We start from the raw sequence: 18139 nt of genomic DNA on the forward strand, positions 1-18139 counted from the left end.
AAAAGAAGCGGAAAATAACAGTATATACGAAAGTCCCTTCAAGCTTTTTATAAATAATGGACCCAGGAAGAGAGAGTCAACTAAGAAAAATAAATATGTACAATGAAAAAAAATGATAAAAATGAAAAGGCCTAAAGCTAAGTTGAAATCTCTCTTACCTACCTCTACTTTATGTCATGAGATAAAATTCATAAATAATCACTTTTAGTCCTTATAATTAAAAAATTATCATTGTCATGAAATGTAAAATTCCTTCTTACCTTCACTACCCTACCTCAAACACCAAATTGCAAACACAGAATACTTTATGGTGACTAACGCAGTCTAGCTAACATCTCTTCCCTCAAATAAACAACTCTTCAATACAAATATATAGAGCCACCATGAGAGAATTGAGGTAATAACATTAAAGACTCAAAACAGCTCAAGCTGCAAATAGTTATTGCATGATCAGTTTTATTACTATATGAAACGGCAATTATGTCAACAAAAAAACATGATCAGAGGCCAAGTATCTGCAGCAAAAGCCAAACAACATTAACCAAGAACCATTTCCTACAGTAAAGATAAACCATTTCAATATTATATGAAATCAGTAAAAATACAAGCTTTTGTCATCGATACTCTTGTTGTCTGCAGTTCTTTCTTTCCTCCAGCATCCAAGCAACACACTAATCAAAATTGCAACCATATTGTTTGTCTCATGGTAGTGTGGCTCTGACTTCTTTCCTATCTGCACCACAGACCTGAAAAGCATACCCACCTATTAGTCCTTGTCATTTAAACATTCAGAAACTAGTGATTCACTCACAACAGAGTTGTCCTAAAAAGACCATCTTTCATAGAACATTCTTTATTTGCTATTAGGCATATTTCTTTTACTCTGTGTAATCACAATCTATATCTCTCCTTGTAACAAAGCAAATCACTTTTTTCTACTGTACAAAGTCACCTCCCAAACCTAAAGTAACAACACTTTTCTATCATAAAATAAACAGTTCCACCTACTATAGCCATCATTATAAGACTTCCCAAGCACAGAAAAATCATCTGATGGCTTCTGGAAGACCACAAGCTGCTGTAATATTTATAAGGAACTAACACAACTAAGTCGATACAAGAACTATCAAAGAATTTGAACATCCAACCCAAAACTAAATCTTAAGTAAAGGTAAAATGCTCCAAAACATTTACAAACTTTTGGATATCTTTTTATGTCCAATGTGGAATACCTATATAACTCAACACTCTCGCATCTCTAATTCGATTTTTGAGTATCACGTGTGGCTTTAAATCAGACCTGTGATTGTGAGAATAGACTAGTCAAAGGTTATCTATAGTACCAGTTTACACGTGAACTGAATAATTCTTTCAACTTTTATTGTTTGTTTTTCTTTGGGAGACATTCTTTTTGTTTTCTTCTTTGAAGAGGTGGCTCAAAAAGCTGGATAGTGGGCTTGGACTTCTCTTAGAAAGAGTAAGCTCAACCAGCTGATAAATGAACTTAAGAGTAAATAGATGGTCCATAGACTAAGAAATATGAGTGGGGCAGAGTAAGTGACTCGATGGGATAAAAATTGAGCAAAAGAAGCCCAGACCAGCTTGATGTACTGAGTTGGCTTGGGTTTGGGGGGGGGGGGGGGGAATTGGGCATATAAGTTCCACACTAATACCAATTGATATAGGCTAAATTAGAGAGCCTTACTCAAAAACTAGCGGATAATATGGAGAACACAATGTCTATCAATGTGGGACAAGTTCCCTCAAACCCTCCTTTTTAAAATTGTTTCCTTGTTTGGTGATAAGGCAAGATTTATGTCGGACAAGTTCTCTTTCAATTTTCTCATAACGATCTCCCCTACTTGAGGATCAATAACTGTGTCTGCCAACACCTTTTTCTGAGTTAGTCCACCACTACAACATACCATAAACAATATTATTCTCAAACGATCTAAATTAAATATCCACTCTACCCTCCCCAGACCCCACATGGTGGGATCACACTGGGTTCGTTGTTGTTGTTGTTGTTGTTGATCTAAATTAAATATTGAGGACCAAGCCTGAGGTTGTTGGTTGCTAAAACCTCGTTGAACAATTCACGGAAGTTGCACAATCTTATACATGAGAAGCTATAAACATGGCTTTGTGTCCTCCATAGGTTTTGGCACAGAGTAATCACTGTTAATAACAGTAATTCATCTCTTCAATAAAAATAAGCTTTGTCTAATACTAAGTAATCAGTCTTCCAACTTCTCCTAATGCTAATTCCAACCACACATCCTATCCATGACACGAGCAAGCGTCAAATAAGCTTCAGCACATAACAAGCAGAATCAAAGAGAAGAGAAAATAACCACCTCCATATTGTGACTATCACAATATGGAATTAGTGATCAAGAAATAATTGAGGAGAAAATATTGATCAAAACGAGAATCTTGAAAGGAGATAAAAGGAAGGGAATTACAACAAAAATTAATAAATAAAAGGTATCCCACTTTCTTCAATTTCACCTTAGTTTTTTGTTCTGATTACAAATTTCATTGAATCTGTCCAGAATTTCTCGCTTGAATTTGGTCAATGTACCCAAAACCGGTTGACCAGATGTCGGATCTCACACCCACGTTGTGTCAACAATGATGAGGCACCGAAAGTGAAGAGTCCAAGCAACTTAGCTTGAGATAGCAAACATATTGTAACACCCCAAATATTCTAGCTTAGATCAGATCACAAAAGCATAGAGAAGGACTTGAAAATTTCCATGAAGTCGGATTTACGAACACCATCTATGGCCCGTAGAAGTAACCACGGACCGTAGTTGGGCTCGTGGAACCAGACCCCTGAAATCAATAAAGGGATCTGAGATTTATGGACCAAGTGTACAGGCCGTGGAACTTAGTACGAGCCGTAGACTTGATCCGTAGATCAAAGTCCCAAAAACCCAGTCCCAGTACTTATCCACGAGTGTGGACTACGACCCGTATAAGGATTTACGGACCGTAGAAGGTCCCATAAACCCAACTTCAGAGAACCGCAATCTCAATACCTTTTCTACAGAGACGTACAGGACGGTCCATAGAAAGGTACACGACCCGTAGAAAGGGTCCATAAGTCCAAACTTCAAAATCTCAGCCAACTTTCTACGAGAAGCTTCTATGGCCCGTAGAAGTTTCTACGGCCCATAGAAGTCCCGTAGACAGACCCAATCAGATTTTAATGAGGGTAATTCCGTCTTTTATCACCCTTTCTAAGCCTAAACCTCAACGATTTTACACCTAATTAAGTCCCTTAACAATACCATTCGACCCTTTTCCTCTCATAATCACTCTCAAGACTTAGAGCAAGGTTTCAAGAGGAGAAAAGCTAGGATTTCGAGCGTGTTCTTCAAGTCCTTCAAGAATCTTGTTCTTCTAGGTATGTAAGGCCACTCAATGTTAGACTAAGTACGTCCTCACGCCCTACATCTAAATTCAGTCAATAAATGTATAAGCTAGGGTCTTGACCCAAGTCTTGTTGAAGTTTTTGAGTGAGTCATTCCTTTTATTGAGTTCTATGTATTTTCGTTGAGATTGTGTTTCTCATAAATTCTGATCCTTGGATTATTGTTCATGTTTATTTCTCACATGAACCTTCTTTAGCTAAAAATTTTGAAGTTTTGCATTACTATTCATTATGCATATTTTTTAGAGTTTAAGTAACTATTCATTATGCATATTTTTTAGAGTTTAAGTATTATGCATTATTATTGAGAATGAGTTTTGAGGAAACTTGGGTAGTTTCAAATGCATTATTTGTATTGAGAAAATCATGTCTATTTTAAGGAAGCATAAAGAGTTTGAGAAAGAAGTTTCAGTCAGTTAAAGTAAAGTTCAATGTGACTTCAGAGGAGTATTTTGAGTATTTACTCACAGAGATATTATATGAGCATTACTGCATGTGTTTGAGAGTAGTATTGTGCACAGATTTGGGTAAGAGTTCAGATAACTCAAACCCTATAAACTGTGTAGGCAACATAGGATAGGATCGTGGCGTTGGTTTGGGCGACTCCTCACTATAGTCCCTGATAAGGACTTTTTAGATAGATCCATGAGTTGAGTTTGTGTCCCTTATCCTAGCAAGGTATTGGACGGCTCTGACAACATGAGCAGTATGTCGTACCATCACGAGGCTCATAGTGATGGTTGACGGTAAGAACAACTTCCCAAGAAAAGAAAAGTATTACTTTAAGAGTTGTATTTATTGCCTGTTTTTCATTTGTAAAGCTTTGAGGTTTCATTACACTTGCATGCTTACTTTCAGTCAAGTTATTTTCAGCATTTCTTCAGTTGAATATTCAGTGCAATTATTGTTTCAATCAGCTATATTACATACCGTACATTCCATATACTGACGTCTTTCGACGCTGCATCATTTTATGATGCAGACGCGGGTATTCAGGATCATCAACAGGCGCTCTGTTGAGATCATACTTCGTTAGCTTTTGGTGAGACCTCCTTGCTTTCATAGGACTCCTTTTCAGTTTTTACTTCCAATATTTAGTAGTTATTAGAGGTAGTTGTGGGTTCCTGTCCTGGCACCTATCTTTAATTATTAGAGGCTTCATACACAAAGTTAGAGAGTCAATTCAGTTATTACTGTTTGATGTTTAAACATTATTTCCTTCTATTTTAGAGTTATTTATAGATTCTTACTTTAAGAATAATCGAGATGCATGAGTTTTACTTAAAGTGTTATAAATGCTCTTTTTTTAAGCTTCTGCATTTGGGTTTAGCCCTTAGCTTAATAGTCAGTCAGGCTAACATACCACTTGGGACCAGCAATGGTTTTCCTAGTGCCAACCACGCTTAGGATGTAGACTCAGGGCGTGACACATATACAACGCATTTGATAATCCACCAACATACCATCTAAGTGTTATTTAAAGTATCACTTGTCTAACTGTCTTAACACGTGTTCTAACAAATATAATTGGCACATGTAACCAATCCACTACATTTCTCAGGACTCTTTGTTTCTTTTATTTATTTATTTTTTATTTTTTATTTTTTATTTTTTATTTTTTCTTTTTCTTTTTTTTTATTTTTTTTGGGGGGGGGGGGCAGCTGTAAGTTCTCTAGAATTAGTATAGTATAACAAAGAGGTAAAAACAACTACGCACCTCAACTCCAAACCCTTTCACATAAACATTAGTAAACAGATCAGAAGGATCAGGCATGGGGCTTTCCTGAAAATAAATATGAGCAATCAGTAACTGGCCATTAAGCTTTAAAACAATTCCCTACTATTCTTCAATTATGACGAATTAGACAAAACTGGCAGCATTCTTCTCACCTTTGCTTTAGCAATGGCTTCATCTACCACTTTCCTCTTTTCTTTCTCGATATCCTGGGCAGGAGAATATATAGTTAAAAAATAGTTTAGCAGCATTTTATAGGTCAAGAACCACATAATCAATCTATTGTTGCACATTTGGTTTCCAGGTTTCAAACTTCATTATGACATGAAAACTTACCTTCAGCTCCTTCTCAGTGGCTATATCATGGGCTAATATGAGATTCCTAATTCTTTCAACAGGATCACGTTCCTGTAAAGTTGAAAGATAACTATATCAGGATACTTAAGTTATCTGCACGTTCAGATATGTCAGGGAGTCTTAAAGAATATATTTACCTGTCGAACACCACTAATCTCGTCACGTGTACGGTAGGTGCTTCCAGGATCAGACATTGAGTGACCATGGTACCTGTAGGTGTCCATTTCAAGAATCTGAACCACACAAAAAGGGAGAACATCAAACTAACATGATATGGAAAGAATGAAATCAATAAATTGGAAAAACAAATTGAATTTGGGATTTCACGGGGTATGTTGTTATTGTAAATTGAATTGCAAGACCTTCAATAAACAATGACATGAGTACAACAACAACAACAACAACCCAGTGAAATCCCACAACGTGGGGTCTGGGGAGGGTAGATTGTACGCAGACCTTACTCCTACCAAAGTAGGACGGCTGTTTCCGAGAGACCCTCGGCTCAAAAAAAAGCGGAAAAGGGGGTCAGATAAAGTTAAAAAAATTCAAAGCGCTATAGAAAAATAAATCACGAAGGCATCACAGATAAAATAGAGTAATCAAAAGTACTGAAAGCAATAAATAGTAACAGAAATAGCAGAAATGAGAGTACAAGGAATTGTAATGTGCTAGTGCGCCTATGAATAGGGAAGAATAACGAGACTATGTACTAGCCTTCTACCCTAATGCGGGTCCTCCACAGCCTCCTATCTAAGGTCATGTCATCGGTAAGCTGTAACTGAGCCATGTCCTGTCTAATCACCTCTCCCCAATACTTCTTCGGCCTACCCCTACCTCTTCTGTAGCCATCCATAGCCAACCTCTCACACCTTCTCACTGGGTCATCTGTGTCTCTCCTCTTCACATGCCCAAACCATCTCAGTCGCATTTCCCGCATCTTGTCTTCCACCGAGGCCACTCCTACCTTGTCCCGAATAGCCTCATTTCTAATCCTGTCGCTCTTGGTGTGACCACACATCCATCTCAACATTCTCATCTCGGCAACTCTCATCTTTTGAATGTGAGAGATCTTAACTGGCCAACACTCTGCCCCATACAACATAGCCGGTCTAACCACCACTTTGTAGAATTTGCCCTTAAGTTGTGGTGGCACCTTCTTATCGCATAGCACTCCGGAAGCGAGCCTCCATTTCATCCACGCTGCCCCAATATGATGTGTGACATCATCGTCAATTTCCCCGCTGCCTTGCATGATAGACCCAAGATACTTGAAACTACTTCTCTTTTGAATAGCTTGGGCACCAAGCTTAACTTCCACGCCAACCTCCTGAGGTGTCTCACTAAACTTGCACTCTAAGTACTCTGTCTTGGTCATACTCAGCTTAAACCCTTTAGACTCCAAGGTATGTCTCCAATCCTCCATCTTAGCATTAACTCCACTACGAGTCTCATCAATCAGGACTATGTCATCCGCGAAAAGCATACACCATGGCACCTCACCTTGAATTTGTCGCGTCAATGCATCCATTACCAAGGCAAATAAAAATGGACTTAGAGCTGATCCTTGATGCAACCCCATCCCAACTGGGAAATGCTCTGAGTCCCCTCCTACTGTCCTTACCCTGGTTTTGACTCCCTCATACATGTCCTTGATCACCCTAATGTATGCCACAGGTACATCTTTAGCCTCCAAACATTTCCATAGTATCTCTCTTGGAACTTTATCGTAGGCCTTTTCTAAGTCGATGAATACCATATGCAAGTCCCTTTTCCTCTCCCTATATTGCTCCACCAGTCTCCTCATAAGATGGATGGCTTCTGTAGTTGAGCGTCCCGGCATAAATCCGAACTGGTTCTCTGAAATAGACACGCCTCTCCTCACCCTCATCTCCACCACTCTTTCCCACACTTTCATAGTGTGGCTTAGTAACTTGATACCTCTATAGTTGTTGCAACTCTGGATATCCCCTTTGTTTTTGTATAGAGGGATCATTACACTCGACCTCCATTCTTCGGGCATCGTTGCCGTTTTAAAGATGACATTAAATAACCTAGTCAGCCACTCCAAACCTACCAAGCTGGCATTCTTCCAAAATTCCCCAGAAATCTCGTCAGGTCCGGTTGCTCTTCCCCAGCGCATCCTACGAACAGCACCCTTAACCTCTTCGACCTTAATACTCCTGCAATATCCAAAATTGCGACGCCTCTCTGTATGTTCCAAATCTCCCAATACAAAGTCTCTGTCCCCTACGTCATTCAAGAGTTTATGGAAGTATGACTGCCACCTCTGTTTAATGAGAGTCTCTTCTACCAATACTTTTCCATGCTCGTCCTTAATACACTTCACTTGATCCACATCGCGTTCCTTTCTCGCCCGCGCCCTGGCTAGCTTGAACAATTTCCTATCCCCACCTTTTTCTTCTAGTTCAGCATAGAGGCGTTCAAAAGCTATCGTTTTTGCCGTCGATAGCCCTTAATGTCACCACCAACGGCTAGTTAGACACCTTAACTATCCTGGTGACCGTTTAGATACCTCTTATTGGCATAAGTGTGTCATGTGAACACCAGAATCCAGCAGACCTCCCGCATGAAGTACAATCACTTTCTGATGTGTTATGAAATAAAATTTCGGTAAAAGACATGGATAGCTCTTAATGTTACCACCAACTACCAGTTAGACACCTTAACTATCCTGGTGACCATGCCTAAGTGTGTCTCATGAACACCAGAATCCAGCAAACCTTGCACATGAAATACAATCACTTCGTGATGTGTTAAATGAACAACTGACAATTTGACGTATATCACAAGATAAAGTGAATAAACACAATAAAATAATACAAGAAAAAAAAAGAGAGAAGGTCCAAACCCCTAGTCTTCTTCATCCTATACCATCTACACACCAAAATAACAAATTAAACCCCATCATAGTAGCAGCAAAGAAGATTCAAACAGGACTAACCAAAAATCAAAAAACTTCAAAAGCTCTAATGGAACCTTCCACCATAACCCACCCTGCTTTCCTCGTTTTTACTTCTTAATTTCATCCCTCTTCTCACCTTCAATAGTCCCCAACTTCCAGCTTATCTATGTATGAGAAATATAGGAGAAAAATATTATTGAATTGTGTCTCTACATTATTACATTAAGGCTCTATTTATAAACACTATATTCGACTCCTTTTCCAACTAGGACACTACGTTAAAGTCCTTTTCCAAGTAGGGTTCTATATATTATTCCTATCCTATTCCTATTCTAAGTAGGATTGTATATATTATTCTTGTTCCTATTCCTATTCTAACATTCTCCCTGAAGCTAGTGCATACAAGTCATATGTACCTGGCTTGTTACAAATGTAATTAATACGAGGACCGATGAGGGGCTTGGTGAGATATCTACAAGTTGATCACTCGATTCACAAAATTGACAGTCAATGTTAATGTGCTTATTCTTTTCATGAAAAACTAGACTTGATGCATAATGTCAATAAAACACAAAGTAATAATTTCCTGAATTACAGTGTTAAACTTCCCAAACCAAGCTTGAGAATACTGTTTTAGACCATAAAGTGACTTAACAATCGACATACAAGGCTACCAGACTCTCCATGAGCAACAAAACCAGGTGGTTGCTCCATATACACCTCCCTCAAGATCACTGTGGAGAAAAACATTCTTAATATCCAATGGATTAAAAGGCCAATGGAGAACGACAACCATAGATAGAAAAAAAAGCGTACATGTGCTATCTTAACCACAGGAGAGAAAATATCACTATAATCCAACCCAAATATCTGAGTATACCCCTTTTTGGCAAAAGAAAATTTGAAACAAAAAGAAAACACTACAAAAAAACTCAAATCTATCGAAAATAATGCAATAGTCGCTAAAAAGTGCTTGAAATCCAATATAAAATACGTGGATCATCTTGAAATCAAGAGATGAGTAGATCTTAAACAAGAAAGTCATTGTAATACTGATCTAAACATGCTCATGCGCCGGATTATTAGATTTGATGGCTGAAAGTGGTCATAATTTGAGAAATAAAATTATGTGGGTAGGGTTGAAATAATGGCAAAATCCTACTGAGAAAGAGAATTATATGGGTAGAGTCGAAATGACAGCACGACCCTACTAATAAGGAGAAATTATATGGATAGGGCCGAAATGATGGCACGACCCTACACAAATAAGAAAGTAGTCACCGAAATAGGGTTGTGAAAGGCGAGCGCCTTATCGCCTTTGGTGAGGCAACGCGAGGCCTTGTCGCCTATTCCTTGCGAGGTGAGATGAGGCGAGACGAGATCAAAAAGGCGATAAAAGACGAGATGACACGGCGAGGGCATACTTTGAATATCATTAGTGTTTATGCTCCACAATCGGGCTTAGATGAGGTCAAAAAGTGCTTATGGGAGTAATTGGATGAGGTTGTGGGAGGTCTTCCACGCATTTTGTAACAATAGGGGCCTTTTTGGACCAAACTATTAGCAATAGGGGCATTTCTGGACCAAACTATTAATGGCAGGGGTTTTATTAGACCAAACTATAACTAAGGGCATTTTTGTTAAATTTCGCATAGCTCAAAGGCATTTTTGACCCTTTTCCATTTTAATAAAGGTTGTACATAACATGCATAAACCCTTGATTGACATGTAATTTTTCTTTTTCTCGACTTCTTAAAATTTACAAAAGTTAAAGGTTAGTTTTAGCTCTCCCCCTCCCCTCTCGTTCATACCCCAAATCAAATCCACATGTTGCCCATTAACTCTAATACACTACCTCTCCTCCAACGCCATCCCCTTCAGCTACCAAACCTCCTCCGTGGAGCTCTCCCCACCCAACCCCCCACATTTTTCTTTCTTGCCCCGGATCAAACCCACTTATGCCCCCTTGACTCTAACACACCATCCCTCCTCCACCGCCACTCTTCTACTGCCATACCACCGCCATAGAACTCAAACACAGTCGCTTCTGCCACAACCTTCCTCCACTCCAAAAACATTTGATGCGACCTCCACCAACCTCCTCTCTAATTTCTTTCTCACCTTTTACAAGAACCACCTGTTGTTATCTTCTTGCTTCACAATAACCACTACTCTATCAGACTGTCACAGAGCCACCACTGCACAAAACCACTTGAGTGATCACTGCCAACTTTATAAATGCAGAAGAAAAAAAAGGCGCCAAAACCATTAAAGGCATCTAAACTTTTGAGTGAAAATTCATAACACCAAATAGAACCTTGAATGGTTAAACCTTGATGATTAGAACTCTTTATATGTTTCTGTTCGTCATCTTGATAAATGTGACCAGTGGAGGGATGAAAGTGGAAGAAACTGGTGTTTAATAGTGGTTCAAGGTGCGGATGTGGAGATGGGTCGTTGGCCTGTTAAGGATGTTGATTTTCAGGTGGCCAGAGGCATTTTTTGATGTGGATATGAACATGGAAGAGAACAACACGTGATTAGAAAGAAAACGAAAAGACCAAAAGAAGTGCAAAATAATTAAAATGATAAAATTTAACTCCCCTTATTCCATCTCACCAGGGTTCTAAAAGGCGAGCGCCTCTTGCCAGCGGCGAGATGGCGAGGCGAGGCGATGCCCTGTCGCCTTTTCTCTTCTAGGCGAGGCGAGATCCAATAGTCGATGAATGACGAGAGGCGACATGGCGAGGCGATGGCGAGAAAGGCGCGCCTTTTGAATTTGTTTTAAAAAATGAACTGCTTTATTAAATAAAAGAAAATTTTAGGGTTTTTTTGCTGCACAAGTCGCACATCAGTTTCCTTCATCTTCTTCGCACAAGTCGCGCATCAGTTCCTCTCCTCTTGCTCAAGTTGTCTTTCTTCTTCAGCAATTTCTCAAGTCTCAACAGGTATGTTCTTCTCTTCAGTTCTTTATTTTTCTTCTTCTCTGCTTCTTTCTTCTTCTTCTTTCTTCTTCTCGTTTTTTTCTTCAGTTTCTTTCTTCGACTCAGGCACAGTGTTCTGCGCCTCTCTCTGTTTTTCTTGTCTCTGTTTTATTTTTGGGACTGAGTTTTGAGTCACTGTTGTAGCTGCAGCAATCTGCCAACATTTAAAAAAATTAATTTTTCTCTATTTATTTCTCTCATAATCAATTTAGTTTTACACTAATTAACATAGTATTTATTTGTTCATAAATAGTTATTTCAATGGCATCCGATGCTAACAAAAAGGACATTGGATGGAATTATGGTATGCAAGGACCAACAAAAATTTGGTAATATGTATGTTTTGAAAAGTTACTTATAATGGTGGTATTACTCGACACAAGCAACATTTGATGGGTGGAAATAGAAATGTAAAACAATATCCAAAATGTCCGCCGGAAGTTAGAGAAGAAATAAGAGCTTATGTAGAAAATAAAATGGCGAGTAATCCGAGATTTCAAGTGAGGCAGCAAGAAGAACATGTGGTTAATATTGATGATGATGATATGGATGAATATGGTGAAATGATGCCTCCCTCAAAAACTCAAAAGATGTCTTCTAGTGGAAGTGCATCATCCACGGGGTAGCAAGTGACGAAAGGTCTTCTCAATTTCTATTTTTCACAAAAATCACAACAAAAAGGAGGCTTTGAAAAGGGAGCAGGATTTGATGAAACCAAGAAAGTTCTAAGGGAGCGTACGGTAAGTGTTTTTGCATTATGGATGTATGATGTGGGGCTCACTTTTAATTGTGTTAATTACAAATCATTTGATAAATTCATTAGGGCAGTAGGACAATATGGCCCCGGAATGAAGCCTCCTACCTTCCATGAAGTAAGAGTTACTCACCTAAAAAAAGAGGTGAAGAAAGTTGACAAAATTGTTAATGAGCATAGAGTCCAATGGACTAAGTTTGGATGGTCCATTATGATGGACAAATGGACGGCACAAAATGGTAAAATGATCATCAATATTTTAGTGAATTCTCCAATCGGTAGAGTGTTTCTTGGTTCTATTGATGCTAGCAATGAATCTACCGATTCTACCAAAATGTAGAACTTGTTCAAGAACACTATTAAAAGAATCGGACCGGAAAATGTTGTACAAGTTGTCACCGATAATGCTAGTGAGAATGTTAAAGCAGGAAGCATGATGATGGGTGTGTACCCACAGATTTATTGGACTCCATGTGCTGCTCATTGCATCAATTTGATGTTTGGTGGCATATTCAAGAATAACCCATATGCTTCGGGTAATATCACTCTCATATCCTCTAACTTTCTTTAAAGTTAATATTTAATATTTATTAGATACTAATTACCGTAATTATATTACTTTAACAGTTTTTAAGAAGGTCATCAAGATCCATTCTTACATTAGTCAAAGGTCATTGTTGTTGAACTTGATGAGAAAATTCACCAATGAAAGAAATTTGGTGAAACCGGCCAGGGCAAGATTTGCAACGACCTACTTGACTTTGAGAGCTAAGTACAGTTAAAAGAAAAATTTGAGAATGCTAATCTTCTCAACGTATGGACTCAAGTAGATTTGCAAAGGAAACTTGGGGAAAAGATGTTGTCAACCTTCTTATTTCTACCCACTTTTGGAATGATGTTGTTCGGGCACTCAAAATTTGTGGTCCTTTGACAACAGTGCTTCGTTTGGTGGATGGGGAGAAAAAACCACCAATGGGCTATATTTACGAAGCAATGAATAGAGCGAAGGAAACTACTGAGCGGGCCTTTGGTGGAGTTAAGAAGCTATATGAGAAGGTGTTTGAAATTATTGATGCAAGGTGGACTGACCAACTCCATTGGCCTTTGCATGCTGCAGGCCATATTTTAAACCCAGGATTGTTTTATAAAGCACATAAAGATGGCACTATACATCAAGATGCGTGGACGAGTTATCATGCATGTGTTGAGAAGATGAACCCCGATATAGCAACACAAGATTTACTAGTCACTGAGCTTCCTAGGTACAAAATGGTGGACTGTTTGGTTGTGGTCAGACTCAAAGAGCCAAAGACACAAGGTCACCGGGTAAGTGAGTTGATTTAGTTCTTTATACTATAGCTTTACTTAAGTTATTTGACTTATGTATACTTATTATTAACCTTTAAATTTATTTATTTTATAGTTGAATGATGGTCACTATTTGGTAGTCAAACTCCAAACTTGCAAAAGTTTGCCATGAAAGTGTTTAAGTCTAACTTGTAGCTCATCCGGATGTGAGCAAAATTGGAGTGTGTTTGAACACGTAAGAAGAATATTTTTATATCCAAATATCCATATTATATTATTAGTAGTATTTGTTAGTTAATATCTACTACTTATGCGCAGATTCATTCTAAAAAGAGAAATAGGCTTGCACTATCGAGTCTCAATGATCTAGTGTACATTAAGTACAATAGAACATTGAAATGTCATTATGATACTCGTGATACCATTGATGCAATTGCCTTGGATTATATTGACGAGGCAAATGAAAGGTTGGTTGGATGCCCAGAAGATCAAGAAGATGAACTAGTCTATGAGGAAGGTGATCTTACTTGGGGTACTGTTGCTACGGCAATTGGAGCTGACGAGAGTATCTATGGCCTTAGGGGAATTCCTTCAAGATCAAGGGCACTTGACAAGGGCAAAGGAGTACAAACTACATCTACAAGTTCAAGTAGGACATCTTGGATACTAATTGATGAAGAATCCGAGGAGGAGGAAGATGAATATAATCATAATGAAGTGGATGTTGATCTTCAAGATTTTGATAATCTTGAAGAAGAATAGACTTTTAGAGCTCTAGCATTGTTTGTCAATTGTCTTATGAATTATTGAATCATTCAAGTTCTAGTCTTTTAGTATCTACTATTAGTTTTTGAATTGAAATATTTGCTAATATATGCTATTGCTATTGAGATTTTGGATATTTATCTATGCAATTAAATATTTTAAGAATATGGTATTAATTGGCGCCTCAATTCAAAAAGGCGAGCGCCTCGCTACTCCCTTGTCACCCTTCCCCATCCAAAACACTGCATCTCACTCTCCTTTATCTAGCCTTATAATGAGGTATTGATATCTGTTCAAAGTAGTAAAGGAGGAAATAGGACCACTCGATAGTTAAAGCTCATCGAGGCAAAATCAGCCTACTTTGGGAAACATCTCATGTATTGTCCCAACCATAAAACACAGAATAGCATCAAGACACTAGAATGTTTTACGGAAATAAATAAAATATAATGACTGTTAAGCCATCTGATTTGAAAGGTCTAGTATCTCATTCATATCTTCCAGCCACTTTCCTCCCTTCAATATTAGAAGAAGTACTAGCATTAATATAGCGACACACATTTTTTCAGAAACTTCTCTTAAAGAAGAAAGGAGAGCAGAGAGAAAAGAATTATCTCTAGCAAAGTCTCCTAAAGAGGGGCTCTATGACCATGAAAGATCAAACAAAGAATCAGAAGATACAGAATAGTATCATGTCAAGGAACTAGATTTATGTAAAAAAAGACTATATTGCAACTGCTAAGCCATGTGATTTGAAATGTCTAGCATCTCAATTCTCATGTTCATTTCTCTCATGCCTTGCCAATTTTCTCATATTACCTGTCTCAACCTAGCTAATCAGTTAACTTTGTGGAAATATCTATGAAGCCCCAAGAGTATCTAATATCTAGTATTTAAAACATCTTTCAACGTAGTACGTACACGCGACATTATTATCACTTAAGCACGTGTGAAATGCAACTGCATATCAATCCTTTTTTTTATGAGATAAGGGTAACTTACTGCATATCGATCCTGAAATTTAGACATGCTATGTACTTACAATTGGTCCATTCTTAAGGGCGTGTTCCTTGGCAAATTTGCATGCTTGTTTTACAGCAAGGGCATCCATACCATCCACCTATTTGAAACATAAAATGAAGAACATTGTTAGCATACTCTTACATTCTTTTCTGAAGCTTTGTATCGATTCTCACTTAGAATGATCTCATTGGGTCTTTATATTTGCAGTAAGAGAAAGATTTTTCATATTTTTTTTACTTTCTTCCTTCTATGTTGAAGATGTGGGTGGCAAAGAGACCAATGTTTATGATGCAAACAAGAAATACGCAATATTGTAGTATAAAAACTAGAGTAAATACTCTCTTGTTTGTTCACCAAATAGCGAAAAAATGCAACTCCACTTTGACCCCAATGGGATGTAAGCCTTGCAAGACATTCGCAAACCAATAAATATAGAAGAGAAGAATAGCTTATAGTTGAAGTTTTAAAGAAGATTATTTTTGCTTAGCCGAAACATGCAAATTTATAATGACACTTATCCATGGAAATGTAACCGCTGAAAATTTGCATAAGAATTATAGTGTTAAAGTTGTCATTCATGGGTTTTGAAATATATGTTAAATGAATTTCACAATTTAGTGTGGATCAACCGTCAGAAGTTGAATGGGCCATGAGAGAGCATGGTTCAAATCTCAACAGAGGAAAGAAAACACTAGATGATGTCTTTCTAACTATCTAAGAATGGGTGAACAATGCTACCAGGTACTTGGGTAGGTACGAGGTGATAACAAGTACTGAGTAGATTAGTGGAGGTGTAAGAAAACTGCAGACTTTTTCTCTAGAGTTCTAAAGCATTTTGCTGAACCAATAACCTAAAAGGGTATATACATGTATTATTATGAATATATTCACAATAAAACAACTACAGAGTTAAAGAATTTCCAATGTGATGGTTCACCAAGCGGAGACTCTTGGAACAGCTGGAGTAAGAAGTCCCAAGTGAGAGTTAAAATTAATGGTAAAAGAACAAGTATAACACTACTATTTCTATGCTATATTATCTTTAAGATATGATTTTTTTTTTAAAATTACAGTTGCAAACACAACATTTTAATTCTCATCTAACAGCATATAATCCACCCATTCCCAGGCTTCAAATTGGAGAGAAGTTGGCCATTCTAGATATCTGATGTAAAAGGTAGTCTCCGATACCTACTTAACACATAAAACAAAAAAGGGGAACATCTAAATTATGTCTACAAATCATAACAATGTATTTGCAGGATGTGACTGAGTATCACCTTTAAACCAGGAACATAATCCCCTCTTTTGTAATAGGATGGACTCTTTGCAGCCCTCCATTCTGCAGTCCCCATTCCATCTGCATCAACAAAAGCAATCACGCATAGTCCTAGGCGCTTATCCACAATCTTTGCATCAACTTATTTGAGGAACCAATAATTTTTTCCTTTTCATGAACATCAATGCTATTGTAGAACTAAACTTGGTGCACCACATAATGTCAACAAATTCATTAGAATATAAAGCACATGCATTTATAGTATTACTTGCAAAACAAGGAAAAAAAGTACTATAATTCTTACAGTGATTATTTTCGCAGACTAGAACAGCAGGCAAATCCCATAGAGCTGCCATATTCAAAGCCTCAAACAACTGTCCTTGATTAGCAGCACCATCACCATACATAGCAAAAGTAACATGGTCCTCATTGGAATATTTCTGCGCAAAAGCAAGTCCAATACCTAGAGGAACTTGAGCACCTACAATTCCATGACCTCCATAAAATCCACTCTCCTTCTTGTAGAAATGCATCGAACCTCCTTTCCCTTTGGAACAACCATCTTTTCTCCCCATTAGCTCCGCAAATGACTCATATAACCCTCCACCACGGGCAAGGAATATACAGTGATCTCTATAAGCCGTAATGATACAATCCTTTTTTGTAATTGCAGCTTCCATGCCTATTGCAACCGCTTCTTGTCCGTCGTAGAGATGGCAGAATCCGCGGATGAGTTTGGCTTTGTACAGCGAATCTGCGGCAATCTCCATACGCCTCATCTCCACCATGTCTTTGAAAAAGTTCATGAGTTCATTAGGGGTGGTTTCAACGGCGCGTGACGGAGGATCGATTTTGTGGGCAGTGAACGGGAGGCTGGTTTCCACAGTGATGGTGGCAGTGGATTCCGACGATAGGCGGCGCGTGGCGGAGATGGCGGCTGTCAAAGGCTTTAGAAGTTGATTTACCGTCCGATTAGTGGATAAAGCCATCTTGATCGTTGAATCCCGTGAGTGTGGGATGTGAAATGTTGATTTTGTAGCTGAAGAGGTGGAGAAACGGCACTGGTGAGGAAACCGGAAAATGTGGAGTAGAGAATCTCAGCAGCCTACTGAATTGAGAAAGAATGGAACTTTTTCTTTAACTTGTTTTCTTTTTAATTTCTATTGATCAATTAACGAAAAATATCAAAATTAATTTCAACTATTCGAAATAGCTCATATTTATCCTTTATTTATTTTTGGGATCAAATATATCATCGTCATTATCAGAAATACTAATATTTCTTCACTTAACGATTGACCATTTAAGCTAACGTGACAGTGCTATATTGAAAAAATTATCCACATGGACGGCCATGTCAGCCTCTCTCACTCTTCATCTTAGCTCAGGAGTATTTTTAACCCCTTTTTTTATAGTTTTAAATTTTTTATCTAAATTTCCTACACCACCACATATTTTCTCTCTCCACAACCCTATCTATTTTTTTTAATTATTAATTATTATTTTTTTTGAATATTTTACAACACCACATACTCCCCCACCCTCCTCTTTCTCCCCCAAAAAAATTGTTTT

At 38.0% G+C, this 18139-nt stretch overlaps 1 protein-coding gene across 2 annotated transcripts; it reads right to left on the minus strand.

Annotated features, from left to right (window-relative positions):
- Positions 1-384: 384 nt before the first annotated feature.
- Positions 385-17714, minus strand: LOC129870812 (pyruvate dehydrogenase E1 component subunit alpha, mitochondrial-like). Of its 2 annotated transcripts, XM_055945676.1 has the most exons (8): positions 16872-17713; positions 16569-16648; positions 15308-15385; positions 5669-5764; positions 5511-5582; positions 5330-5383; positions 5157-5222; positions 385-746 (listed from the first exon to the last, which is right to left on the minus strand). In XM_055945676.1, exons 1-8 carry the CDS (start codon positions 17554-17556, stop codon positions 702-704), a joined length of 1176 nt encoding a protein of 391 aa, XP_055801651.1. In that variant the 5' UTR covers positions 17557-17713; the 3' UTR covers positions 385-701. The 2 variants fall into 2 exon arrangements, with proteins under 2 accessions (XP_055801651.1, XP_055801652.1); XM_055945677.1 differs by lacking the exons at positions 385-746; positions 5157-5222; positions 5330-5383; positions 5511-5582; positions 5669-5764 and adding an exon at positions 10819-11592 and having other exon boundaries at positions 16872-17714.
- Between the last annotated feature and the right edge of the window lie 425 nt (positions 17715-18139).

The sequence above is a fragment of the Solanum dulcamara genome, chromosome 10 (genome assembly GCF_947179165.1).
Source record: "Solanum dulcamara chromosome 10, daSolDulc1.2, whole genome shotgun sequence".
NCBI lineage: Eukaryota > Viridiplantae > Streptophyta > Magnoliopsida > Solanales > Solanaceae > Solanum > Solanum dulcamara.

Excerpts from the sequence above, each read along its gene's own strand:
- LOC129870812 (XM_055945676.1), bottom strand. The coding sequence starts at position 17,556 with ATGGCTTTATCCACTAATCGGACGGTAAATCAACTTCTAAAGCCTTTG. Across the intron at positions 15,386-16,568 it reads ATTATGTTCCTGGTTTAAAG|GTGGATGGTATGGATGCCCT; the intron begins GTGATACTCAGT and ends TGTTTCAAATAG. Across the intron at positions 5,223-5,329 it reads AAGCCATTGCTAAAGCAAAG|GAAAGCCCCATGCCTGATCC; the intron begins GTGAGAAGAATG and ends ATTTATTTTCAG.